This window comes from Aythya marila (genome assembly GCF_965140915.1).
Source record: "Aythya marila genome assembly, contig: HAP1_HAP1_SCAFFOLD_257, whole genome shotgun sequence".
Taxonomy (NCBI): Eukaryota; Metazoa; Chordata; class Aves; order Anseriformes; family Anatidae; genus Aythya; species Aythya marila.
In genome coordinates, this window is record NW_028137242.1 from 124,292 (window position 1) to 150,602 (window position 26,311).

Sequence of the window (26,311 nt, forward strand, 5' to 3'; positions counted from 1 at the left end):
GTAGTGAATTATGTAGCAGAAAGAAAACTGAGAAATGGCTTGTTAAAACACCTTGAGAAAAAATTGAATGGTGTCTTTATTTGTTAAGCCACCAAGTTGTGTTAATCTTGTGATATTTTAGTATGGAAGTCATGCAAGCCCACAGTTGGAAAGTTAGATCATGTTGTCACAGCTGGATCAGTTATTTTTCTCCGTTTCTATTGCTGTGCTGTCCAGAAGATTTTCTGTGCTTTAGAGCAAGGCTAAGTCTCTAGCATCTTTGATTTAAGCCAGCAGAGGTACAGCCTGATTGTAGTGGGGAAACAAATGCTCCTCACCAATTTATTTTTAAATAAAAATAAATTTATAATAAAGTAAATAATAAATATATAATAAATAATAAATTTATAATAAAGTAAAGCAAGATTGCAGGGATATTAATTTGCAGTCTTGGTTTACTAAAGAATAGGAAACACAAGGGAAGAAGGTGAAACAATTGGAATGAGTGAATAACTTAACTGGAAATCTTACATGTATTTAATGTACCGCTGCCATCTGGATTATTTGGGGAGGGAAAAGAAAGTCTATAGGAAAATTACTTGGAACATCTGTGTGTCTATTCAGCACCTCATTTATAAGCTTGTTATCTTAACTCTTGTTCTAGGAGTGCTTTCTGCGAACCAACATCACGCCAGCCCCGTCTGCTAATAGTAGGAAAAGAAGGGTACGGCCAGGTTTCTTACGTGGCACCCGTGGTGTTGCACGCTTTGGAGAAGTTTCCCGTTCACACCCTGGACCTTTCTGTTCTGCTTACAAACGTTGCATCGCCAGAAGAAATCTGCGGACAGGTACCTTTTTTTCTTTTTCTTCTCATCGGATTCACTGACTGTATGTAAAGGATCAATCGAGTTGCAAGTAAGGTGAGCAAAATTAATTGGTAATGGAGGTGGCCTTGTTTTAATGCGCTGGGATGTTTGCTTCTGTCTGAAAATCCCCTTTTCTTTTAGACAGCACCACAAACAATCTGGATGTTGTACATGTCCACATTTTCCATACCCAGTTTTACAGTGAGGCTGTTGCTAGCAGCTCAGGAAGCTGGGCGGTGTTGCTAATAAACATCTCTTTGTGGAAAGAAATGCTGTTCATGTCACTGGGATCCAGAAAGTAGTTCTCATTGCCTCCTAAGACTGTGTGCTCCCAGTAGATGGCTCTGTATCAGACTGCATGTCGGCTACTTTTTGTAGGCTTCTTCTAAATTATATTAGTAAGGCAACCGAGGTTTGGGGCTTCTGTTTATTTTGCTTTCGCACGGACATACACAACTTGTGCTGTTGCAGTATGTGCAATAAAAGCATTAACATTCAGAAAACACTTCATTTGCACAGTGATGTGGTTTTAACTAGAAAAAATGAACAGATTTGGTGTTTTTACTTTTAGGCAGGAAATCCATTTTCTTGTTTGGCATCACTACCTTAAAATATTTTTACCTTTAGTGGAAACGTTTGAGAGCCATACAAGTAAGGACAGACATGTTACACGACTGAATACTGATGTGTCCCTTAAGAGGGACATTTCCTTTCTTTGTTATGCGATGATTGTGGCTGTGGCCATATAGCTACGGTGTCTAGCCACTGCCTGAATATATCCTTCCCATCTTCTGACTAGAGTTCTCCGAATACTGACAATCTGAAAGGGTGCACAGAGAAATTCCTTATGTGAAAGGATGCTTGCCACTCTGTTCACGTAGTTTCATTTCATGGGGCAGTCAGATGGCTATGTAGCTATGTATTAAGAGGTTCTTGTACGTGTTTTAGTTTTCTTACGCAAGCTTTCCTTTTCACTAGCTGATCCGAAATGCTCAGAAGACAGCACCAAGCACAATTTATGTCCCAGATATCCATTTATGGTGGGACAACGCTGGACCTGCCTTGAAACTTACTTTTCTAACTCTACTACGTAACATTCCAGCATTTTTGCCAGTTTTGCTGCTTGCTCCGTCTGATGTACGTCACTCAGATCTCCCAGAAGAGGTATTTGTCAATACTTTCCTTACTATTTCTTCAGTGTCTTGTAATTTATGAATGCTTTCAGCATCAAAATGCTGTGCTTTCTTAAATGCATGCTGTTATTACTCAGGCACCCTAACAAATCACTTAAAATTTGCTTAGAGAAAAAGAATACTGTGAAAGCATCTGCTTAAGGTTTTTTCTGAGTCAAGCAAGTGACTTTCACCCCCTTCTCACACATGCAAATAATAAATTAATACAATAATTCTGATGGCTACAAAGTGGTTTAGTCAAGAATATGAAGTGCTTGAAATGACAAGAGGATGTTTTTACTGAAGAGATTTCTTCTGACAGTCTGCCATTCCATGCTACGTTGGGTAAACTGCTAATAATGCAATTTAGTAGAGAATTGAAACACTTTGATTAAAAAAAAATAAGTAAATCAGTTTCTTTCTTCATATAGGCCAAAGCTTTCCAAGCTGGAAAGCTGAGTTCCAATTTCTGCTAAAGTAACTTTGGAATCGAATTCTAGTTGTAATCCTAAATAAACTGTAGTAAAAGTAGGTGCAGAACTTCATTGACTTCTGAGAGTTTACATTAAGGGAAGGTGCCCAAAACAGGACCACACTGTTGTCATTCTGATGATTTGGTCTCAGTCACTGGGGGAAGAGAACGGGTCTTACCTAGACGTGTTTATTATCAACTGCTTTGAAAGTGCTTGAGTTCCCACAGAAGTTTTTGTACAGGCTGTAAATTCCTTCTAAAATAAGTAGTGAAATTCCTCACCTACCTTTTAATACTAGAACTTGAAAATGGAGGAAGACGTAGAGGTACTAGCTACTTCAGACACCTTTTGGTAGAGAAATAAAAACTCAGCAAAAAGCCCTCACTTGTCTGCTGAAGCCTGTCTCTTCCCTCGATAGCCATAAAGGTTCTAAGTAAAGGCTGCAGCAAGGCAAGTAAATACAAAGGAGGCGCTGTTGGATGTGGTGAAAGCCATTACTTTACCAGTGTAGCGTACAATCCCTTCAGCGAGCTTTAATTCTACAGGTGATTCTTAAAGGTGATATTTGAATTTGCCGTGCCAACCTGTGAAAATGTAGCCTTTTAAGGCCAGGAAGATAACTTTTTTCAGTTTGTGTTCTTCAGGTTATAATTAATTTGAAAAGGTACTCGTCTTTTTGGAATAGAAGATGAGTTTTTTGTGGCCTTAAATCTGAAATGTCTCTCCTCCTTCTGCTTTAGATGCAAAAATGATTTAATACGGAATTTGGAGAAGTGTGCAATATTGAGTTGCCTGGTAGGGCAGAGAGAGCAGCCTTTTTCTGAGGACCTAATTCTAAATGAAGTGGCTAAGCCTCCTGTAAAGAAAAGAGGTGAGGAGGATATGAGAAGTACATCTAAAACTTTCCTATCGAAGTTACTAGCTCTTTGGGCTTTGCTTTGGTGGTCATTTTCTGTCAGTAATTTGTCATATGCTTGTATTTGAGTACTGTAAATTGGCCAGTTTTTCCTGATGAATTGAAGTTGATTGGACATTGGAAGACATTGCCTGTAGCACCACCAGCTGAGCCTCAGAAGCCACAAGAGTGATCCCCACAAAAGTAGGGATGCTGGAGGAGGAAGAGGAGGATACCTTGCGTGACCTTAGAATTTTCTTGAGGGACGTTACTCACAGACTTGCCACTGACAGACGTTTCAGGGAATTTGCAAAGCCCGTTGACCCACAGAAGGTAAAGTAGTGCTGATCCGTGTGTGTCTGTAACTTCTCAGTGTTTGTACTTCTCAGCGTTTTGGGGAAGGTTCAACTTTGTTTTTAGGGCTGCACTGTTAGGATTTTGCAAGAAGCAGAGGCAGTGCTTTTACTTCTGCTGACTCTCAAATGTCTCTTATGGGATTATTTGCTGAAAGCCCTGGTTTCATTCTAAAAAGCCAGTCCAAATGCCAACACAGTTTGCTCGTGAAAAGGCTTTGATATGTAGGCGTGTCACAGCACTGAAAAGCACAGAGATCTTTCCTTATAATGACAAACAGTATTTACAGGACTACTTGAATGAAGTCTAAAGCCCTTTATTGGACTGTCAGTTCCTGTGGGAACAGGAATAGGAGCAGCAGTTTGTAAAAATAAGTTTTGAGATCCTGTTCTCTGTTTCATCTGGAACTCCTCAATAGGAATCAACCATAAGTGCAGTGTGTTTTCTTTTTCCTCCAATTGGCTGCTTAGATGCCTTTTTCTCCTTAATTTATGAGATAAGCCTAAACTAGGGGCGTATATTTCAAAGACAGGTGTAACTTGAATATACCTGGGGATCAGCAAAGTCGTCTTCATGTGGGCCTCCACTGGCTTTTCTTCCCCTTTTCTCCTAGGTTCTTGAGCTGTGAAAAATCTAGACAGATACATATGTCCTCATCTGAACTGGTCATTAGGCTCCTCTTCTGCTCTGAGGGAAGAAATGAGCACCTCAGGGCCCAGTTATCTCATTCTAAAGTAGATGCCTGCAATAGGTACTTCACAGGTGCAATTCATGCACCTTTTCCTCAATGTCGACAACAAAGAGAATGCCGGATGGCTTGCTCAGCTTTCACTGTTGTGATTTTCTGAAGCAAAGTGAAATGAATCTCCCACCCTCAGTGTTTCTTCTCTACCATGCACGTGCTTCTGACCTCCCTACTTCTTGTTGTCCTCTCGTGGCCGCTCTAATGAAAAATGAAAAAGCCCTTCCATTTTTGAGAAGCAAACTGGTTAATTTCAGCATCTTCTGATGCATCGCAAATGTTCAGAGTTTTTAGGAAGTCGTTTATTTAAAGTCTTCAGAATAATTTTGGTAGACAGTGTGCAAGGTTAAGAAAACCTCTGAATGCTTGTATTTGATCTGCAGGTACCTGACTATGCCACAAGGATTAAAGAGCCGATGGATCTTTCAACAGTTCTGACTCAAATTGACTCGCGCCAGTACCTCACTGCAGGAGACTAGCTGAAGGACATCGATCTAATCTGTAACAATGCCTTCGAGTACTACCTGGATCAAAGATCTACAGGTGAGGATGTGCTTTTTAGCCCTAGTTTAAAAAATCTGTCAAACATATAGATGGATAAATGCTGTGTGCGGACAATAGACTTCGGATGGATTAGATGATTTTGGACGTCCAGACTGTAAATATTTTATCATTTTGCTACTTGGGCATGGAATTGTGATATAAGTGTTCCCAAGGAACTAGTGCTTTTGTTTTAATTAACTTCGATGTTGTTATGCTGAAAATATTCACTGAGAGAACCTTTTGGAACAAACCTATGAAGAAAGCAATTTTTTTCTGTGATCAAAACAGTTTCATTGGTTGGTAGACAACATTCAGTTAAAGTGTGTAAAATTTCAGATAGTCACAGCGCCTATGTTTTGCAAGACACTGCATATTCAATGGTGAGGAACGAAACGGATACAGAGTTTGGACGACTTTGTGAACAAATTAAAGAATCTCGTGAGAAAAGAGGTACGTGCTTTAACGCTAAGGATTTGAAGACTTGTCTCTGCATTTGTAACTGAAAATGCACGACGAAGATCTTTGGTATCTATTCTTTCTTGCAAGGTCGCACCTCTGCAGCGTGTGCTCCATGCGACAACTCCAAGTCACCACAGCAGAACCCTGCTACTGAAGACGAGAAACCAGATGAGGAGATGCCAGCGGCACCTGTAGATGCCAGTACACCCATTTCTAATGGCAAGTTGCATTTTATTCAGCTGCTCTTGTCGTTCATACCTTCTCTGTTCTTGAGGCGCAACAGGTGTCTCTGATGCCTGGCTCTTTATGGCAGAGGTAGTTTGTTTTCAAATTGACTTCCAAATGGGAGAGAGAAATCCAGAGGTCATTCATTCAATATAGCGATGAATTAAAGTTCAAAGAAAGTTGGTTCATTTGATGTACTCTTACTGGAACTTCATTTTGTAAACAGAACGACCCCCCACTCAAGGATATCACAGCTTCCCTCCCGTACTAAAAATGATAGTGCTCACCCTTGTAGGAGCAGCAATGTGAAGAAGGTCAAGGGCAGTAAGAAGGGTTCGAAGCTTTGATATAACAAGCCTTACACTTTTTTTGACAGAGCTCCTAATAAGCATCTTTAGCAAGGTCTGGAGATGGGAGAAAAACTCAAACTAGATTTTAATTCTAGGATGTATAATGTCAAGCTTGACTGTTCCTCTGAACAGTCAATTGAATTATTTTTTTTTTTAATTTAAATTAATTAGTTTATTTTTTTTAATTTAAATTCATTTGAATATAAAGTTTTTTGTTTTTGTTGTAGTTTTTCACGAAACACTAAGTTTATGTGAAAGGTTTTGCTGCAATATCTTTTTTCCAAGGATATTAAGCTTAAGTTATCCACAAGAAAACGGTGGGGAAAGGGAAGCTTTAGTTTTGAAAGCTTTTTTTTTTTTTTTCTCTCCCGGTTTTTCTTGAGCACAGCAGCGTTTCAGTGTCTGCCTGCCATTAGTTGCCCCACTACCAAGTCAGGAGGGTCAATTAAACTTGCGTGAGGCAGAATTTCTTTATCTGAGTCTACGTGGTTCACATAAATATATTCTTGTTTCCTTCTTTCCCTAGGATTATTCTTCTCCCAGTATTGAATGTTTCAACAGACACCGTTTAAGATCAATGAGCAAAAGCATCCTGCGGTGTTCAGTCTCCAGCTTTGAAGAAAGTATGGCGGTACTGAGGGGAAATGTCAAGAGAAGATGCTTTTCAAGGTACTGTATTTCTATATGTTCAATCTCTGTTCGATTTGTAGATTGAAAAGCAAGAGAGAAAGCATGTGCAGTGAGTTGTGGCCTGATAAACCTCCGGCTAAAATCAGCAGAGGCCTATGAGCATGCTGATGGCGTACCAGTACCTTAAAACTAGAATCCCTCTTCTCAGTGAAAGTCTTCTGCTTTTCTAAAAAAACCTGTTTTTTTCCCCAACCCCTTTGAGGTGTTGTTGTGGTTTAACCCGGCCGGCAGCTAAACACCACACGGCCCTTCTGCAACCCTCCCACCTCCCTCTCTGGGATGGGGGAGAGAAACGGGACAGTGAAGCCCGCGAGTTGAGATAAAGGCAGTTTATTAAGACAGGAAAATAATAATAATGATGGTGATGATGATAGTACTGCTACTAGTAATGTGTACAAAACAAGTGATGTACAATGCAGTTGCTCACTACCCGCTGACCAGTGCCCAGCGTAACCCCTAGCAGCCCGGCTGCCCCGCCCTATCCATGGTGCAGCGTGTTGCCATAAGGCATAGAATTCTTTGGCCAGTTGGGGTCGGCCATCCTGAGTCTGTCCCCTCGCAGCTGTTGCTGTGCGCCGATTCTGATCGCCAGTAGGACAGTGAGACACCGAAAGGTCCTTGGCTTGTTGTAAGTACTGCTCTGCAGCAATTGAAACATCGGGGTGGTATCAGCAATCTTCTAAACATCCTTTCACACATTCTAAGCCAAAACATAGCAACCTACCCGCTACTAGGAGGAGAACTAACGCTGTCCTAACTGAAACCAGGACATGTATCTTTTCCACTTGGGTGCTATTGCTCATAATTTTGAGAATTCAACATGAGCAAGCTAGGAAATGTGGGTACATACAGAACCGCGTGTATATGGCACGCAACAGACTTGGGATGTGGATCCTGCGTGAGGCCTACAGGCTTCTCTTTGTATACCATGGAGCACTGGCTTGTAAACATGGTGAAATTTCCCATCCTTGATGGGTCTAATACAACAAGTCTTTTCTCCCTTCTCTGCCGTGTCCTCTTTCTTAATGTAGGCAGTTGAGAAAGCCAAAATTGGAACGAAAAAAAGAATATAGCACAGGTAAGTGGCTGTAAGTCCCCGGGATACCTATTTGCGCAGGTTACTGAAGAGGATGGCACTTGGTCACTCCATGGCTTTCATTTGGCCCCAAAGCCTTCTGTAGTCAGCTGAATTCACTCCTCAGTGACTTTTCTGTGAAGAGAGGTAGGTGCAAATAGGAGATTTTATGAATTCCTTGGGGAGGGAGCAGTGTGAATTGCAGCTTGGTAGGCACAAAGCAAACTGTTCTAATTGTGCAAAGTAAATCGATACTTGGTAAGTTCAAACTCAGTTTTATAGCTGGCAAGCACAAAAGTAAACCTTAGCTGTGATCCTAGCAGCACAGCGGTGTAGCTCTTCCCTTCCCCTTGTCCTCTTGGCTCTTTTAATGACAGTGCAAGCAACCAACCTGTGCCAAAGGGTGCTGTATGGCAAACAATGGGCAGGCTTTTTTCTAAAAAGCACGAGTTTGAGTTATGTGGTGTTTGGGTGTTTCTCTTGAAACGATTCTTCCCTCCTTGAGCTGTTAGATCCTAATGCAGGAAATGGAAGTGCTGCATGCATAAACAGAGTAATCAAACATACACCTCTTAGGAAGAGGCTTGCAATGTCCTAGTGTTTGTTTTGAGCACTGTTAGATACAGTTTGACATGAATGGAGTGAAAACACCTTAGAGAAAGGTGTTGATTGTTCTCACTTTTCCAAGACAGAAATAAGTGGAGTAGATTTCCCTCCTGCATGGAACAAAAGTTGCACGTTTGTTTTTGTCTGGCTAGCTTTCAGTCTCTTTAAAAATTTCCCTACAGGTCCCAGTTTTAAGTAGACAGTTTAAACGTGCAGAGCGATAAAGAAGTGGAATGCAGTGGTTGTGACACCAACTTCTGATCTGAAATGTAAAGAAAACTCAATCCACTTCAGGGTGCCTTTTTTGTCTGTCTGTTTCCATTTTACAAGAGCAACGGTGAAATAAGGAGAATCCCATCTTCACTGTTTCAAAAGACTTTGTTTCTGCGTTTCAGTCACCAGAACATTGAGGAGTAGAGCTGGTGCAAAAACTGTGAGACGAGTCCACGGAGAAAACAGGGACTTGGAGCTGCGCCGCAGCTGTAGAGTCGGACACAGTCGGTACTCGACTACTAACTCGTCCATTCTATTTGACAAACTTATGACAAAGTAAGTCATCTTTTCTTGCAGACCTCTTAGAATGATCTTTCTTAGCAAGCCTTTGCACTATGGCATGATGTTGGCCTCGACTTGCTCTTTATTTTGACAGCAAAGAGGTATGGCTGCTCCTGGCATTTCCTTCCTGTTTACAGGGAGACACCGTTACCTGGCTAGATAAACAGATTTTCTTGAAGGTGCTATTTCAGCATATAAGAATTGATTTAAAAAACAACCAACAACAACAACAAAAGTGCTTCATGGCTTGCTAGTTTTGTAATCTCACATTTCTCCAGGAATACTTGATTTGCTGCATTTCACCATTACACTCGTCAGCGCCGCTGATTCTGGTTTATCACTATTTGCATTGCAAATCTCCTTGTCCAAAGCTTAAACTGATGTATGCACTGCTTGAAAACAAAACCTGAAGTTGCAGAGCAGAAGACTCAAGTCATTATGTTAGCCGCTGTGTAACCATACTGCTTTCCAAGCATAAGATGTCCAGCTTATTTTGTTTCTATGAAGAGTTTAAATGGCTCCCGTTAAGCAAAGATGTCCCCACACTGATACTTACTATTAAGCAAGGATTCCACCTCCTTTGGCTGAGGTCTGCTCCCTTACTCACATTGGAACATTCATCCAAGTAGCCTGCAATTCCACGCTCTCGGGGGAAAGTCCATAGAATAGAAAAGGTTCCTCCAGTCTCTTCCTCAGCCTTTTTTTGAAGCATGCAATAAAGCAAAACATTCACAGGCTGCCCTTCCATGCAAAACAAGGCAAATTAGTAAGACAGGAGCCACAAAACTGATTGTCCTTTAAAGTTAAAATGAGATTTGAAATAGATCGAGTTAGCAAGTGTTGTAAGTCTGTAGCTAAGTCTGGTTTTGCCAATGCAGCACAATTCGCTATCACGTAGCCAGAGCTGCTTCTGTAGCTCCAAGAAGCAAAACTGCTTTGACAAAATACTGTGTCATCAAAGCATTCGTTGGCTCAGTAGGCACGGCTCAGGTTCAACAAGTTTGTGAAAAAATGAGTACTAACAGAAGCAGCAGGGTCCAAAGAAACACTTTATGTCCCCACTGCGAAATGAGGGGCTTTACCTTGAGTGTTATGCACACTGTCAATAGAAAAGCACTGTAACAGAATCTGCCACGGCAGTTTGCATGTTACTGAAAGACCATCAGAGTGGGACTGCAGCAAGATCATTGCGAAGTTACAAAAAAACCATGTGGGGGTGGGAGTTTAGTTGCGTTAGATAACACAATCTTAGATAAAGATTTTGGTCTTAACGTAAAAGTAAGGATGTCTACTGATTTCTTCAACTCCAACAACTGAAGCCCAAGCCTGAAAAATCGCCTTTAAGAATGCAAAGAAAATATTTAACTCTTCTGTATGTTCATACTTTGCTATCAAGCAAAGGAATGAATGCTGATGCCTTAACTATGTAGGGCTGTAGCTTACAGAGAGACTACACCTTCCTGTTTTTTTCCCTTTAAAAACGTTAAATGTACGTGAAATTATTTGGGGGTGTTTTCACATGCAAAGCCTAATGCAGTGCATGCAAGCCCTGTCATCTTCTTCGTCTAGTAGTGTCGCGTTAAGGGGTGTAGCCGATTGACCGTCATGGGTCCCGTCGGATTCAGGGTGCTGAACTATCACGGTCACGGATTCACCAACAACGCAGTACGGCCTCGCTCTAGTCGCATTCAAGGAGAACTCTCACAGCTAGGAAGAATGCAATTAAGTGCAATTTCTTACGGCGACAGGTACACAGGTTCTTTGGATTGTCAGTGATAAATTCACTGTCTGCAAAAGCAAGCTAGCATGCATGAAATGCACAGGTACACAGCCTAGGTATTAAGACATGAAAAAGCATCAAAACTCTAGAGATTTCTAAGATTCCACAGAGACGCCTGGTATAAGCAAGCGTTCAGATCTTACCCCACGGCGTCCCAATGGAGTGGGGGTGGGGGAGTGAGAGGCTCAGCCTGTCGAGTGATGTCAGAAGGAATCCTTCCTGATAGTATCTTCCCTAACATCCCCTTTCTCTTAAAGCAATTGATATTATTTTCTATCTTTAAGGTGGAGCTTGAGTGACTCTAGTCATGCATATCTTGGTTGTGCTTGGTAGAAATGATCTCACTTGCGTTTAAAGGTACAGGCTGTGAGAAATTCCGAGGGCGTGCTCAGTGAGGGGTGGTTGCACCTTGGAGGCGGGTAGCTTTTGGGATGGAGGTGTGCTTATGATGCCTAGTCGCTTAAGGCGATTACTCCACAAGTAGTAACTTAGTGTTGATTTAACTACAGCATATCTAAAACATAAGAAGGATGTTAGTATGGAAGAAGCCGATGAAACCAGTCCTTAAATCTTACTACTTACTGTGCGTGAGCAGACTGGCGTGAGTTTTAGCTATACTGGCAAATATCAAACCACACCTGTGTCGTCCCAAAGCTGGGAAAAAAACAAAAACAAAACCAAGGAAATGTTGAAGCAAATAGGGAGGCGTGTAGCTTGTGCAGTCTTTTAGCTGAGAAAATAAAGAAGGAGAGAGACAGGTAGCCTTGAGCTAGCAGAAGCAAGGAAGAGAAGGGCTAAAAGGGAAAAAACAGGAAGGAGAACACCAGCTCCAGACTGACCTATAGTAACCTTTTTCTCATTAAGGGTCATTAGCACATTAAAAATCACACCTGTCAAAATGCTAATCTATGCTAATGTGGGATTCAGTGTGTGTCCCCCCTCTCCTGTTCCCCCTCCCCCCCGGTATTCCTCTGTAATGCACAAGCTCAGTGGAGATAAGTTAGGTGAGCTGTAATAACCAATCCAAAGGAGCCAAAGAGAGAGTTTTCACAAGTTTCCTGTGTATAAATGACGGTGATTCGAGTCAGAGGTGTGCTTGCTTTGCGAAAGATGGCCAAGTACCTGACTCTGCAGAGTTCTATAAGTAATTATATAATTAAAAGACCTTCGTGTGCATTCCGACTCTGGGTGCTTATTGGCGCGGTGCACTCTGCACGAACCTGCAGACAACATCTGTACTCGGTGTCATGCCTACAGACAACCCTTTACTGTTGGGACCTGCATATTTTTCTGTGCATTCAACACAACCCCTTTGGCACAACTAGTTAACCACGTAGCTGCCAGTCCACCACTCAGTTGCACTTGTGAAGAGGAAAAGCTATTTCCGTCTACTGGAGGAGCACATCCTCTAAATGCAAGCTTCACTCAGCTGGTCATTTACTGCAGGACAAGATTTGAAAAGTGTTGTTGAGTTCTGGGTTTCCTGCTTACAGGAAAAATTAAGTGCTAGATCGCCCTCTACTCCGCTTTGTCTGCTGCATTTTATGGAGATTAAACTGATTTCGTTTGCTCCTCCGTTTATGGACAATGAGCTGAAGGAACAGGTACAGCACATTAGCCTGGAATGCCTTCCCTCCCAACCAAAGTAAACTGGAGCTGTAACTAACACAAGCAGAAGCAAGGCTTCCGTGTTTTCAGCTGAATAAAGTTCCAACAAAATCATCCTCTGGGATTTGAAGCTTACTTCACATGACATGCCAACGACTCTTTTCCCTCCATTGTAAAGCGGATCCCTGCTGTTAGTTGCTCTAGAAGCAAAGGAATCATCGGTTTGGTTACCAAATAGCCGCTTCTGCAAACGAGAAGTGTTGTGCTCTCTCTTCCCTTTGAATGACTCCACACTTCTCATCAGCTACTGGATTGCTGACCTAGAATCAGAGAACATCCCAAGGTGGAAAGGACTCCCAATAATCACCAAGTCCAACTCGTGGCTCCACACAGGACCACCCCAAAGTGAGACCCGATGTCTGAGAGCATTGTTCAACACTTGTTGACCTCCGTCAGGCTCGGTGCCATGAGCAGTGCCCTGGGCAGCTGTCTCAGTAGCCAGCCACCCCCTCAGCGCAGCGCCTGAGGCGCACGGGGCTCGGCGGGGCGGCCCGGGAGGGGAGGACGGCGGGGCGAAGTGGCAGCTCCCTCAGAGCCGTCTCCCCGCCGCCTCGGCCGCATGTCGTGGCATTTTTGTGTCGGGGCTTTTTCATGTCGTGCCCTCGGTCTCTCGCCGCGGGTGAGATGCTGCTCCCCAGCGCGGACCCCTTGCGCGCGGGGCCTGCCCGCGGCGGCGGCGGGAGGGAAACCCCAACCCCAAAGCCCTCCCGGCAGGGAGAGCTCGGGGTGAGGGCCGATCCGGCACCGACAGTAAACACACGCCGGAGGAAACGCTCTGGTTTTAGCCATGAGCAGCGCGGCCAGGTTCACAAGGCGTCACGCTGGAGCTCCGAGTTCGGCGGCGTTCCGAGGCCGTTGTGGCGGTTGTGGAGACGGCCCCGGCTGAGGTGGCTGCTGCTGTCGCTGCTGTCCCCTCTGTCCCTGCTGTTGCCGCTGTTGCCGCTGTTCCCGGACCTTGGAGACCCCCGGCGGCTCCCTGTGCCAGGCCCTGTGGCCCCGGGGAGCTGCCCGCCGCCTCGTCGGCCAGCCCGGCAGCAATCCTGCCAGCACAGAATAGCCCACTGCGTTTCAGGGTAAAGTGACGATTAATTTCTATTTCCTGGCCTGGGTGCTGCTTTCTTCTTTAAGGAAGCTTCAAGGTTAAAGGTTCAACTCAGTTATGTCAGGGTTCAACTCCGTTTCGTGAAGGGGCTCTTGTACGAAAGCTTAAGCTGGGATTGACTCTCTGCTAAGCGGAGGCCAAACGTGGACCTACTGAGAAGCAGGTCCTAAGTGATAACATTTTCTAAAGAGACTGCTAAACACATCTGAAGAGTGCTGCTGCAGAACTCTGAATGGGGGGATAGCAACTGTCTTAAGTGATCTGGAATCTTGAATTTACTTTTCAATGGACAAGAGGTGTGTCTCTCAAGGCAAACAAAGAGAGGAGTAACACCCTCTCTTGTCACTCATGTCAACATAAATTTATGCTCAGAGCGTAGGTGTAGGAACAGCATCGGTATGTATATGGAACATCGGGAGAGGAAGCTCTATCGGTATTTACAGTTTTTCTACTACCTTGCCAGAGAGACGTCATCTCCAAATGAGAAATGGATGTATTTTGAAACAGTGGTGGTGGATCGGATTTCTTCTTTCTAGTGTTAATATTTGCTCTTGAATCGTACTTAATAGCTGGTAACACCTCAATCAGTTGTCAAAAATAAACTTAAAAATGTGTAAGGCTTATCTCATTGGTCAGTATAAAGATCAAGGTCTTCCCTTCCCTTCCCTTCCCTTCCCTTCCCTTCCCTTCCCTTCCCTTCCCTTCCCTTCCCTTCCCTTCCCTTCCCTTCCCTTCCCTTCCCTTCCCTTCCCTTCCCTTCCCTTCCCTTCCCTTCCCTTCCCTTCCCTTCCCTTCCCTTCCCTTCCCTTCCCTTCCCTTCCCATTTTCCCCAGTATTGTTTTTCTGTTCTCCTTCTCACTGCAGTCTTGATTTTGTTTCTTGTCCCTTAAGTATGTTTCCAATGTGTTGCTGAAACATTTTCCCTTTCAATCCTAAAAAAGGAGCTGTCACTGGTGAAGATCGGAGCTTATCCCTGAGCCCAGGAGCTGTCACCTTAGTCTTCCAATCGGACAAGGACGACTTCATTTCTCATGTAAATGCATTTGTCAGGTTTGCGTATTGTTTTTTCAGGAATGGAAAGTGTGTATAGAATGGATTTAAAATCAATTTTAAATGTAAAACGTCAAGGCAAAAAAGTTCTAATTACAACCTCTGCACACAATTTGCCAGCTGTGGGACTAGGAGTTTTCTTATTTACTGTGTTTTGTTTAACGTGTCTGAAGTTTAATGGACAGCAATCAAGGCGTGCTAGAAATCTGAAAGCACTTTATGCTTTGTTCTCTCCGTCATTTTGGTATAACAAACTAGCTTATGTTTTAAACCCTCCATGAGGTTAGTGGTTTCCCTAAAGGTAACAAGTCCCTGTGTGCTACAGTAAGACAGTAACAAAACATGAAGTATAGAAGTTCATCCTGTCATTATTCAGCTTCTGCCTATGGACACACAACTACGCTTATTTAAAGCGGTATCACCTTGAAACCTAATCAGCATTTTAAAAAGGACTTTGTAGCAGTTATTGGCTTTTGTCCTGGAGGGCTGAGGTTTGTTTTGTTTTGTTTTACATTCAGCATTTCCGTTTCTAGCTTACATTCCCCTGTTGTTTTGCATGAGGAAAGCGTGCAACTTTAGAAAGGAGAACGGAAAGAGCTGCTTTTTAGTCTAACTTTTCAGTTTGTCGTAGCAGTTTTAAATGTGGTAGGAGTAAAACACCAGAAGTACTGCTGCCAAAGTTATATTCAAACTCGTCTTTCTTGGAGAAGCAGAAGAAGCCCAGGGAGAAATGAATTTGCAAACATGCTCTTCATGCTCTCCTTTCCCAAGATTTCTCTGAGATACAGCCCATCCTCTGTGGGTTTTGAGGTATATGGTTCCCAGGAGTGAAAAGGAGGGCCAAACATCTCTCCTCTTGGATCTCAGCATGCCAGGGCTTTGGTGTACTGCCACTTACAGCTCCGCTTTTTCACCTGGAAAAAGCGACCGCATGATGTATACTGAGGAGCCCTCACAAATTAACTTGCTATCAACAAGTGACGCCCAGAAAAGGTGTATTTAAAAGCTAGGCTCATTATAGAATCACAACAAACCCCTCATGACTGGTGCAGTAGACAGTGAGGTAGAGGGCGAGCCCTGGAAAGACAGAAGAAAAGTAGCAGTGAGTTCTGGGTACCTTTGTGCAGACGAAACAGAAAAACGCAGGCAGTGAAGTAATAGTGTTCCGTTACTAATGCCAGCAATAGATAATTGCAACAATTATCTATTAGATCATAGGTACTAATTAACAGATAATTGCGCAACTCCGGAAATCAATAAATAACTGATTCCCCTCAGAGAATGTCTTCTACATTTTTATATTAAAAAGACTCCAGAGTTGTAATGGATTAAAATCCTACGGAAGGGAAAGAAATGGCATCAGCCACTAGTTCTGCAGAAGCGAAAAGTAATACTGATAGAGTTTAGATGGAAATTTTCACTTTGTGTGTTTAGTTTGGGGATTCTTTTTAAATCATTCATACCAGCGATTTAGTTCTTAAGGCTGTTTCTTTGAGATTAAGTGACAGGACTTCTGTTACTCTTTTCTTCTTGGAGTGCTTCTTGATAGTCTTACGTCAACCAGAACTTCTGTCTCTGTCGCAGATGTGAACAATGACCGTAGCTAAGAAGCCCAAATCTTCAAAGCCTAAAAAGCCCTCTTCAAGGCGGTCTGGCAAATCCAAGAAACCAAGTCCTAAAATACTGATGTCACGCACCGCCAACTGGGGCCGGATAGTGCCTGCAGAAGATTCAAGCCAAGTCTCTGTGGCCCAAGGACGTGGAGGTGCTATTTACTGTAGGTCATCTGAAAAATCTAAGGCTTTTGCCCCAAGAGATCTAAGTAAGTGTGCGTTCTATCCTGCCTCCATTGTCTTCAAAGCAAAAGTAGAAAATGCAGTTCTTACTTGTTGCACTGATAGAGAAGGGGACTACTGTGAAGAAAGACTTCAAAAGCGAATCCCCTAAGGCAACTGAAGTGACTGATGTTACAGAAATTAATTTTGATATATTTACAGTCAACAGAGAAATACGGGGAGCTTTTTGTAATGCACAGATTCCTCCATGTCTTTTCTGTTTTGCAGAGAAAAGTGTTTGATTGTTGCTATTCACAGCTTCCATTTTTCACAGGTTTTTTGAAGGATAACATTGCTCAGGAAAAGATCTGGTATTTGTAGGGGTACCGTCATTCCTAGTTCCTAGTTTTTACGTTTTTACCGTATAATTTCAAGTCTAAGTTTGTGGTTTAAGTTATAATAAGGAAAAAAACAGTAGTTGAGTTAATCAGGTTAAAGATTATAGATGGAGAGGAACTTGGCATTAGGTGCTCCAAACAGAATGGCAGTTAGCCTTGCCTTAGAAAAATTAAAATGGTTGACTAAAGTTGTTTTTGTTTTTTTTTTTTTTTCCCCAAAACATTGTGTTGACCAGCCAATTTGAATTTGGTGGTATTAAAGCTGTCTGCAATAAGTTTTTCTGGTTTGGATTGTAGCTAGCTCCTCTAGGTGCTCCTGCAGAATAGTATTTTTTTAAATACCTTTCTTCGAAACAAACAAACAAGATCTCTTTTTAAATTTAACTTTCTTGCAGTCGTTAATGATGGAATTGCTCCGCCACAGAGCATTCTTTTTCCACCTGAGAAGATTTGTATGGATTGGCGAGAAACACAAAGTGTTGGAGTTGGCCTGTACAATCTTGGCAACACATGTTTTCTTAATGCTACTCTACAGTGTTTGACCTACACACCCCCACTTGCCAATTACATGCTTTCTCTTGAGCACAGCCAGTCATGTGAGTACTTTCTAACAGTATTTTGAATCTGTTGGATAGCTCTGAAGGTGAAAGAACAGCAGTGATTCTGTGAGATAAGCTTATTTGCCTGATTTTACCTGTAGCAGCTGGCTTTGAGCACTGTATTAGCAGTGGGCTCCGAATAGCATATGGAGTGCAATTAATGCACCATGTTTTATTTATTTAGTTAGTTATTTGTTTGTTTGTTTGTTTGTTTGTTTATTAAAGGATTATTTATTGCTTCATGGGAATAATGAAGTGCATTGGACAGTAATGCATTTGGTAGTAATTTTAGAGAGTAATACATTTTGCAGCCTGTGGAGTTCACATTCCTGTCAGCCTTTACAACTGCGACTTTGCAGTAGTCTTTTAGATTTCTCATCACAACATGCATTTGAATACAGGCTTAGTGGATATTTTTCTTCTGTCAAGTTGTGTGAAATGAAATGTTACAAGACTGTTGGGACATTGGCATCTTGGGAGAATAGAATGTAGCAAGGAGAGTGGATATTGTATCTATAGTTTAAATTGTACTTAGATGTTTGTAGTTCTGGATATTTCGCTGGACTGGGATGCTTTGTTCTTTCACTCTTCAGGTCGTGAACAAGATTTTTGCATGATGTGCACGATGGAGACTCACATTAACCAGGCCCTGCGTTGCACTGTTGATGCCATCGAGCCTACGCATGTTATCAGTAATCTCAGTCGTAAGTGGCTTCAGATGTGTTTCTTTTCGATAGCTTGTAATCTTCAAATAATTATTTGATGTGTCTAAGTGGTTTTAACACTCCAATGAAGAGAGATTTTAGAAATACAAGAATGATTTCATTTTTAAATGAGGTCAATACTATCATCTTCTTATTTAGGAATAGGACAACATTTCCGTTTTGGCAGTCAAGAAGACGCACACGAGTTCTTGCGCTATACTGTTGATGCTATGCAGGAAGCGTGCTTGAACGGAAGCACCGAGTAAGCATAAACAAGTTCACTTTCATACATTCTCTAGCACCTTCTAGTCCTTTATTTACTCTCAGAAATGATCTCTAGCACCTTTTAGTGCCTTATTTACTATCAGCAACGCAAGTCTACATCATCCTTGGTTTTCATCAAACTCTTTGAAGAGTTAATTCTGTGCCTTAAATCTTCTGAGGTCTGATTATAATTTATTTCCAGATTGGACAGATCTTCTCAAGCTACCACCATCATTCATCAAATATTTGGAGGATTTCTAAGATCGAGAGGTACTTGAAAAAATATTCCTGTCCTTAGAACTGATCTGTGTCTTTTGTCGGTAGTAAAGCAGTCTGTAGTTTGTCTAAAGTAGTATCTGTCAACAACTTGAATTTGGACAGTTAGTCTCCTTCACATAATGTTAAGCATTTATATTTTGTTTCCAGTGAAGTGCTTGAATTGCAAAGCAGTTTCGGATACGTATGAGGCATTTCTTGATATCACTTTGGATATAAAGGTAAGATGTTTTCTAAATATAATTCATGATGTTTAAGTACATGCATAACTTTCTAAATTAAACTTGTTTAACTTAAAAAACCAAACCACATATAATGTTAAAACGTAAGAGCTTGGTGGTGCTAAGGAAGTGGATTGGACTTTGTCCTTCCGTGGAACCCATGTAAATAGTCTCCACATTTGCATTGGGTTTAAGGGGAAAGAATTCTCTTTCTGCAAAAATTATAATGCTGTCATACTTCTTTGTTGTTCTACCTCAATATACATCTAATTGTTAGACTGATGAATTTGTCCCCAGTATTGATGACAAAGCACACTGTAGATGCTGTCTAGGCTACTGGAAAAGTATTTGTTCCAAAGTCAAATGCCTTCCAGGTGAGGTCAATGCTGAGCATGCTCTTTCTGCCTCCTTCTTCACAGTGCTCCTAGTAGATCGCTTGAGTATGTTAGTAAGATTCTCTTATAAACTACTAGTATGTCTCTGGAATTCTGAATTACGGTGACTTTGCGCTCTTCTTTCTCGCTGCTCTAGGCGGTTTCGTCTGTTAGCAGAGCTCTGGAACTCTTTGTGAAACCTGAAGAGCTGGATGGAGAGAATTGCTATAAATGTAGCGAGTAAGATTTTGACGTCAGTTTTCTATGTTGCATGACTCTGTTGGACTACCTCTAAACTTTGGATCTACTTACAAGTTTTGTGGAAGTTTATAAAAGACTTGGATTTTTGTTTCCTTGGAGGGGGGAAGTCTTGTTCATAGGCATTCCCTATGGGTTTGCAATTCTCTGGCTTGTATTTTGCCATCAGAATTCAAAAAGAGCTACTTTTGTTCTTTCTATTTATTAGCTCTCGACAGTACTTTTCTTGATGTAAACTGCCCAGTTTCCGTTGTTCTCTGGGCTAGTGGCTAATTTTCACTGCTTACACCGTAGGTCCTACCTTGGAGCGGGCAATGTGTCAAACTGAACTATTTTGTTTCAAAGGATGGCAGATGGTTTCAGTGTCTTTCCAGACAAGCTCAGTACATGAAGACTTCCTACTGTTAAATGTCTCCCTCCTGTAGAATGACCATGTGCTTCTGTTGTATTTTTGATGTTGATAGTCGACCTATGTTGGAGATTATTTGCAATTTCTAGCCCTGGGGACCAAGGCTCTCTCGTTCCGCTTTCAGTATTTGTATTTCCCTTGAAAGCTGAAAGAATGTATCCAGGATTGGAGTTCAAATAGCCACTTTTGTAGACCAAGAAATGGTACCTTGCCATCCAACCTGGTCATACCCTTTTGTGAGAGATTCCTGTTCCCACTATGCTCTGAGTTGTTGGGAAAATTGACCTTCTTCTGTGTATTAACAAACCTGACACGCAGTGCATGGGTTTATGAAAAGAAAAAAGACCAACCTATTATGCAAGTAAATATCATTCAAATAGCATAGGCATGCGTGAGACATTAAAAGGAGTTTGTTTTGGGGGCGAAAAAAGAAGATGCCTTCAAACACTTATCTCTGCTTGGTTTTAAGGTGTAAAAAGATGGTTCCTGCATCCAAGAGATTTACCATACACCGTTCTTCCAAGGTTCTCACAATATCACTGAAAAGATTTGCAGATTTCACAGGTGGAAAGATCAACAAGGTATATTTACCACTGTAATGCAACTATATCATTGTGTAATGGGACATCCCCCAAAGCTGAAAGTTGTTAATATTTTCAGACAATAATTGTAGACTAACGACTATGGCTTATTCTTTCTCTTAATATCAATAAAGTTCCCGCTTGACAAGAAGCGTATGCTTTCCTCTGAGAAGGCTGATTCATCAGGAAACAGTTCTCTGCAACTTCTAGTCTTAACCGTTGTTTATGGGAAGACTTATTTGTAGTGAATCAAGAAATATATTCGAGAAATATATTCTAGAAATCAATTCTAGTCTGTGTTTTTTGGAAGTGTTTTTCTCTGGCTAGTCCACGAAGTACTCTGGGATAATTTTTCTATCTTCTTGATGTCTCTTTAGGAGGTGAAATATCCGGAGTATTTGGACCTGAGAGCCTACATGTCGCAGTCAATGGGAGAACCACTGCTCTATGCCTTATACGCGGTGCTGGTACATCACGGTGTCAGCTGTCACTCAGGACACTATATATGCTATGTAAAGGTAGAAGTCAACAGCATTTCTAACAGGGTAAAGGTTGTGCTGGCAAACCAATTAAAGCATGACTAGCAGCTACTGTTTCTAGGGAAAAAGATTTCATTATATTTTTATTTGACATGTGTGTATTTTGTTCCTATCCGTGATTTCAATTGGAAAACGTGCAATTCACCTAAAGAAATCATTGTCTTTATTTGCAGGCTGGTAATGGACTTTGGTATCAGATGAATGATGCTAAAGTAGTGCGTACTGACATTAAAAGAGTTCTTGGTCAGCAAGCTTACATACTTTTTTATATCAGGTAATAACAAATCTTAAATTGTGTTCAGAAGAGATTTACTTTCCTGTTATTGATATTTTTCTGTTTTGCAAGTGTTTTTCTTGCTATCCCAGGAGAAGATTATTATTTGTCTAATTCAGTTCTGTCTAACCTGAAATTCTCTGTGTCGTTTATTAACTTTTGTTGCTTGGCCTTAAACTGCAGCACTTGTGTAAATTGCTATCTATGTGTTATCTGTAGCTGGCTACTTTAGAGAAGGAGAGAAATGAAGGTCATCTGTGGTGTAAGAATGAATTATTGCTCTGCAAGTGATAGTCTTAGTAGGAAGACTGTTCTCTACTTTTCAGTCTGTAGTCTTGGCGAAGCCTTCTGTAGAGAAGGCTTCCATATCGTATGAGCTGTTCCTCTAAAATGATAGGATGGGATTTAATCCAAGAGTAGGCTGAAAGAAAAACTAAACTACGATCACTGCTCTTTTCTGAAGGCGCTATGATTTGACACTTGGAGAACGTGCGTTTTACTTGCCAGCACCATCTTATCCCTGTTCATTCCCTCCTGGTCAGCAGGGGGCTAATAGTAAGCAGGCTGGATTTCTGGGACCACGACTTCTTCCTCATATGATTAAGGTAATTCAGGGAAGCGGGAGGGCAGATAACGGCACCAAACTGCTAGTGGGTTTGGGGTTTGGTGTGGGGTTTTTTGTTTGGTTTTAAGCATCTTTTTAGGTGTTAAGACCATTTGTAGAAACACTCAGTAGGAGAGTTTTGTGTTTCAAAATGTTACATGCAGTGTTTGCGTTAATCCATCTTGCAATTTCTTCTTTTTAAATACAGAATTCAAGCCGTTTAAATGGAAATGGATCCATAAAAGAGGACACAAAGACCACTGGTGTCACCCTAAAAAGGCCATCTTCAGCACCACCAATGGCCTGTGTTCAAAACCAGGCAATTACCAGGCCTTCAATGACTGATACGTCAAGAAAACAGAAGATCACCATCAGTATTCACAATAAATTGCCTGCTCGTCAGACTGTGTCACAGCCTGACTTTCTTAGCAGTGCTGTGGAGGATGAAGATCTCTACCAGGCTGTTCCTTCATCCACAATTACAAATTCGGTAATGCAAATGAAGCAAATGCAAACAAACAAAAAAGTTTCTGATGAAATTTTTGTGGAGCCAACAGTGAATGAAAATCCTAAACTCAGCTCTGATAACACAGTCCCTTATGGTGCAGAATCTTCAGGAAAATCTGAGGAGGAGTCAAAGGGCTTATTTCAAAGGAATTTGAAATGCAATGCAATGTCCTCTAATGGAATTTTGGTTGGAAAGGTAGTCCGTACATTGCAGCATTCCAATTCTTCCTGTCAGAATGCTGACAAAGGAAGATCCCAGCATGAGCTGCCAAAAACAGATTCACTAAATGGTGCTATTAGGTTAGTTAATGAATCTAAAGAAAACGGACTGAAACTTGATGATTCCACTTGCCGAGTTGAACCTGTTAAACCTTCTGAGATGTTCTTTTCTAAAACAAATGGATCGCTTGAAACATAGATTTGCTCCATCGAGAATTTCTCACCTACGATGTATTCGGGAGTGTTTATTGTGTTCCTAATTCAGGTGAAATACTGAGAAAACACAGCACACATGTGATCGTAAGGCTTTGTGGTATTATCCCCTTAGAATTTGCAGACCTGAGCTTACATTAGAACTTGTCAACTTAAGCTCAGCTGAGATAAAAATTCCTAAGTTTCATAAAGTAGATTTTGGGGGGTGAGTTGGGGTTATCTTTGAAGTGTAGATAATGCATACAACTCACAGCGGTCTTGCTTACCGTTTAATGGAGACATTCTGACAAGACTAGTCCTCAGTACTACTACAAATAGTATTTTTTTGTCTGCTGACTTGTGCGTTTTAATTGCAGATGCCTGGAGCTATGCCTTCAGTCAATCGAGAAGTCATCACGGAGTCCTTCAGAGCCAGCCAGCTGAACAGCTTGTCAGAGGAAATGAGGTAAAATGAGCACAGTCTGATTAAGACAAGACTTTATGGAAGTTCGTTACAGTTTTATCTGTCTACTAATAGTATTTAATGGAAGAATTTAAATTAGTACAATTCCATACTGTGTGTCCAGTGTCACGAACAGAACTAATGATCAGCACTGAGCATATCACTCTGATGCAGGTTGGTGCCTCAAGGAGAACTTGTGTTCCTTTATAGAATGTTTTTTCCATTTTTCTCCACTGTCTGGAGAAACACTGGCTGTTCCCCGCTCGCCCCTATGCCTTTTTTCTCAGAGCAGCAGGTGGAAGGAGACAGATGCGTTTGCTTTTTTAGTGCAATGGCTTCAGAAGCAAGAGGGGAAAAAGCACTTTCTCTGGGAGCTGAAGAAGGTGTCCTAATCACAGGAGAGGTTTCTAAATGGCATATCTTTGCGAGCGTTCCTGTAGTCCGGAGGTTTTTGTTTGTTTGTTTGCCTTTGGAAGGTTTTACTCTTAATATTCACGTCCTTCAGCAGAAGTGAGAAATGGGTTTTTATTTTATGCAGTGTTGCGGAACCTCCGAAATCTCCTGGGAATGATGAATACCTCGCCCAGTACCAATGTGATGACGGTGGAGACAAGGAGAAAGCAAGAAGATCAAAAGAACGTGACCTCATTTCAAAAGAAAATGTTTTGTCCGGCAAAGAGTCTTGTGAGCCTGGTGAGAAATTGCGGCAAACTTCCTCTCTCAAGTCTGACACTGAATGTAGCTCTAACAATCTTTCTTCCTTAGCTATTGCAGATAGACGCCAAGATACAAAGGACAAGACTAAAACCACTGAGAAAGAGCATTACCGAAGCAAGAGGGAACATGCTCCTAGTGAAGAGAAGGAGAGTCAAAAAGCAGGTCCTTCCAGCAAGAGGAGGTGTTCTCTGAGCGTGGAATTTGTTGAGCAAAAGAGTCACAAGCAGGAGTACTGGGAGGGAAGCAGGTACAGATCTTTCCCTCGTGAAAGAAACAGCCCTGAGAATGGCAGAAGAGCAGTCAAATATTCAAAGTACAGATCTGGCAGCGGAGGAAGATCAGAACAAGGTAGCAATAGGTACTACCGATCCAAAGGGGAAAGAAGTTGGAGCAGAGAAAGATACTATCGAGACGAAGCACGGAGATGGGAAAGATGTGGCTATTACAAGGATTACTATTCACCTCATGCGACAGGAGACAGTAGAGAGAGAAAGTTCTCTCACGGCGATTCAGCCTTTGACAGATCGACTGCAACTTACTACAGCAGGTCACATAAGCATTATCATTACAAAAGCGGATGGCCTCACGGTTCCCTCTTGAGAGAGGAAGATGTACGTCGCTTTGGCACACCCCGAGCAGACTTGCATCGTTGCTCGGTACCTCAGCAACATTCCAGAAGACATTCTCGTGAAAGACATGCGCTTCCACCTGTGTCAGCTCATTTGGAGAACTGTCGCCAGAAAACTGAAACAGAAGGAAACAGAAAAAGAAAATATACCCGTGCAGAAGGTAGTGAAAGTGAAATAGAAAGGAAAGACAGAAAGATAGAAAAGGAGCTTGTAGGTGGTGAAAAAAATGCAAAAATATCACAAGTTCTGGAAGAAAAAGAAGTCTAAGGATAAAGATGGAGAGAAGGATTCCAAGTAAGCAAGGATTCCAGCATACTCCGCATTTTTTATCCTAATTCTTTTCTGGGTGCTTCTCATGTCTTCCTTTTTTTTTTTTTTTTTTTTTTTTTTTTTCCTGGTGGTTTCTAAGTTATTTAGATAGCACCAGCTGGCTGGGGATCATGTTGTTAGGTTGATCAGTGAAGACAGGAAAGCTCTTGCTGAATTGTGTCAGAGCACTAGCTTTGGACCACATAGTTCGAATCACATCCGTACACCATTCCAGATTAGGTTAAAAGATTTTTTCTGCTTGCACGTATTCCAGAGCTAGCCGTTGTTAATGATCTGTGTACAAACCAGGACCTATGGTCCTTCAATCTGACGGCTTAAGTTTGCTGCATCTAAAGTAAGTTGCGTGTGCACAAAGCACCACAAAATAGCTGACATGCTGCAAATCATCACCTGTGGTAAAATAAATCAGGTTTCATATAGGCAACAAGTGCCACATCTTTTTTTCCCTTTTTAACTTGCATGTTTCTTTCAGACTTCATGATTTGTGTTTCTGTGCGCTCCGCTTTGACAATGCCAATCGCAAGCGTAAGAAAAAGAAGAAAAAGGAGAAGAAAAAGAAGAAAAAGGAGAAACACCAGGAAAGCGAAAGGCTCCTTGGAACACTTAGATCCTCGTTTCCAGAAGATAACGCGGGAGAAGAAGGAAGAATGCCATCCTCCAGATGGCTCTTCATGTCAGTAATGCAGAAGTGAGAGCAGTAAACAACCTTACAAGGAAGGGAAGACTTCCAGTGCAGGCGAAAGCAAGAAATACTGCTCCATCGCATCCAACGACTATACTAAAGGTAAGCGGCCGCAGCGTGTGTGAGGAATTCCTTTTATATTAATCTCGAGATTATTTCAAACAGTCTTGAAGTGCTTGATGACTTAACAGTCTGCAGATTTATTATCAAATCAAAAAAAACCCCCACTTGGTAGACTATTTTTTTCCCAGTTTTGAATGGCCACTAGGAAAGAAGGCCTGAAATAAAGAGGTTAAAGGCAAATGGTTTTGCATTCATGCAATCTGTCCCATTATCAAGAACAAAATTAGGGACTGAACGGAGGTCTTTCAAATTCCAGTGTTGCAAAAATGGACTTTTTACGATACTAATGTCAAAAGAATCCTGATTGTACTAGACTGGAAGTATCTCTTCTAGCTGAAAAATCAGGAAGAGCACAGAAGAAAATGCCTCTGCTCTACTGCTCTTCGGGCTTCAGTGAATTCTCTGGCCAGCAGATGGCGAACTCGTTCTCTCTAAACCAGTCCAAAGTAGAGGAAGAAAGTCAACGTCTTGCATGCATTACACAAGTGCGGGGCATGGGGATCCCTGGGCTATATACGTGAAAGAGATGTTCGTTGATAAATACAGCAGTACCCGCCCCACTTGGATACACTGCTTGCAAGGTAAGCAG

At 41.8% G+C, this 26,311-nt stretch overlaps 2 protein-coding genes across 2 annotated transcripts; both read left to right on the top strand.

Annotated features, from left to right (window-relative positions):
* Positions 1–16,177: 16,177 nt before the first annotated feature.
* On the top strand, positions 16,178–22,785 carry LOC309890973 (ubiquitin carboxyl-terminal hydrolase 42-like; the record flags this gene model as incomplete). Its single annotated transcript, XM_082785376.1, has 12 exons — positions 16,178–16,406; positions 17,153–17,353; positions 17,950–18,060; positions 18,220–18,322; positions 18,527–18,594; positions 18,751–18,821; positions 19,353–19,435; positions 20,332–20,443; positions 20,821–20,961; positions 21,156–21,256; positions 21,720–21,861; positions 22,069–22,785. The coding sequence occupies 12 exons, from the start codon at positions 16,178–16,180 to the stop codon at positions 22,783–22,785; spliced, it is 2,079 nt and encodes a 692-aa protein (XP_082641502.1).
* Positions 22,786–22,815: 30 nt separating this feature from the next.
* On the top strand, positions 22,816–25,287 carry LOC309890974 (uncharacterized protein; the record flags this gene model as incomplete). The annotated part of the gene is given in 3 exon segments (XM_082785377.1): positions 22,816–22,829; positions 24,230–24,809; positions 24,811–25,287. Coding segments are annotated over 3 exon segments (669 nt in total). The 3' UTR covers positions 24,886–25,287.
* Positions 25,288–26,311: the final 1,024 nt, after the last annotated feature.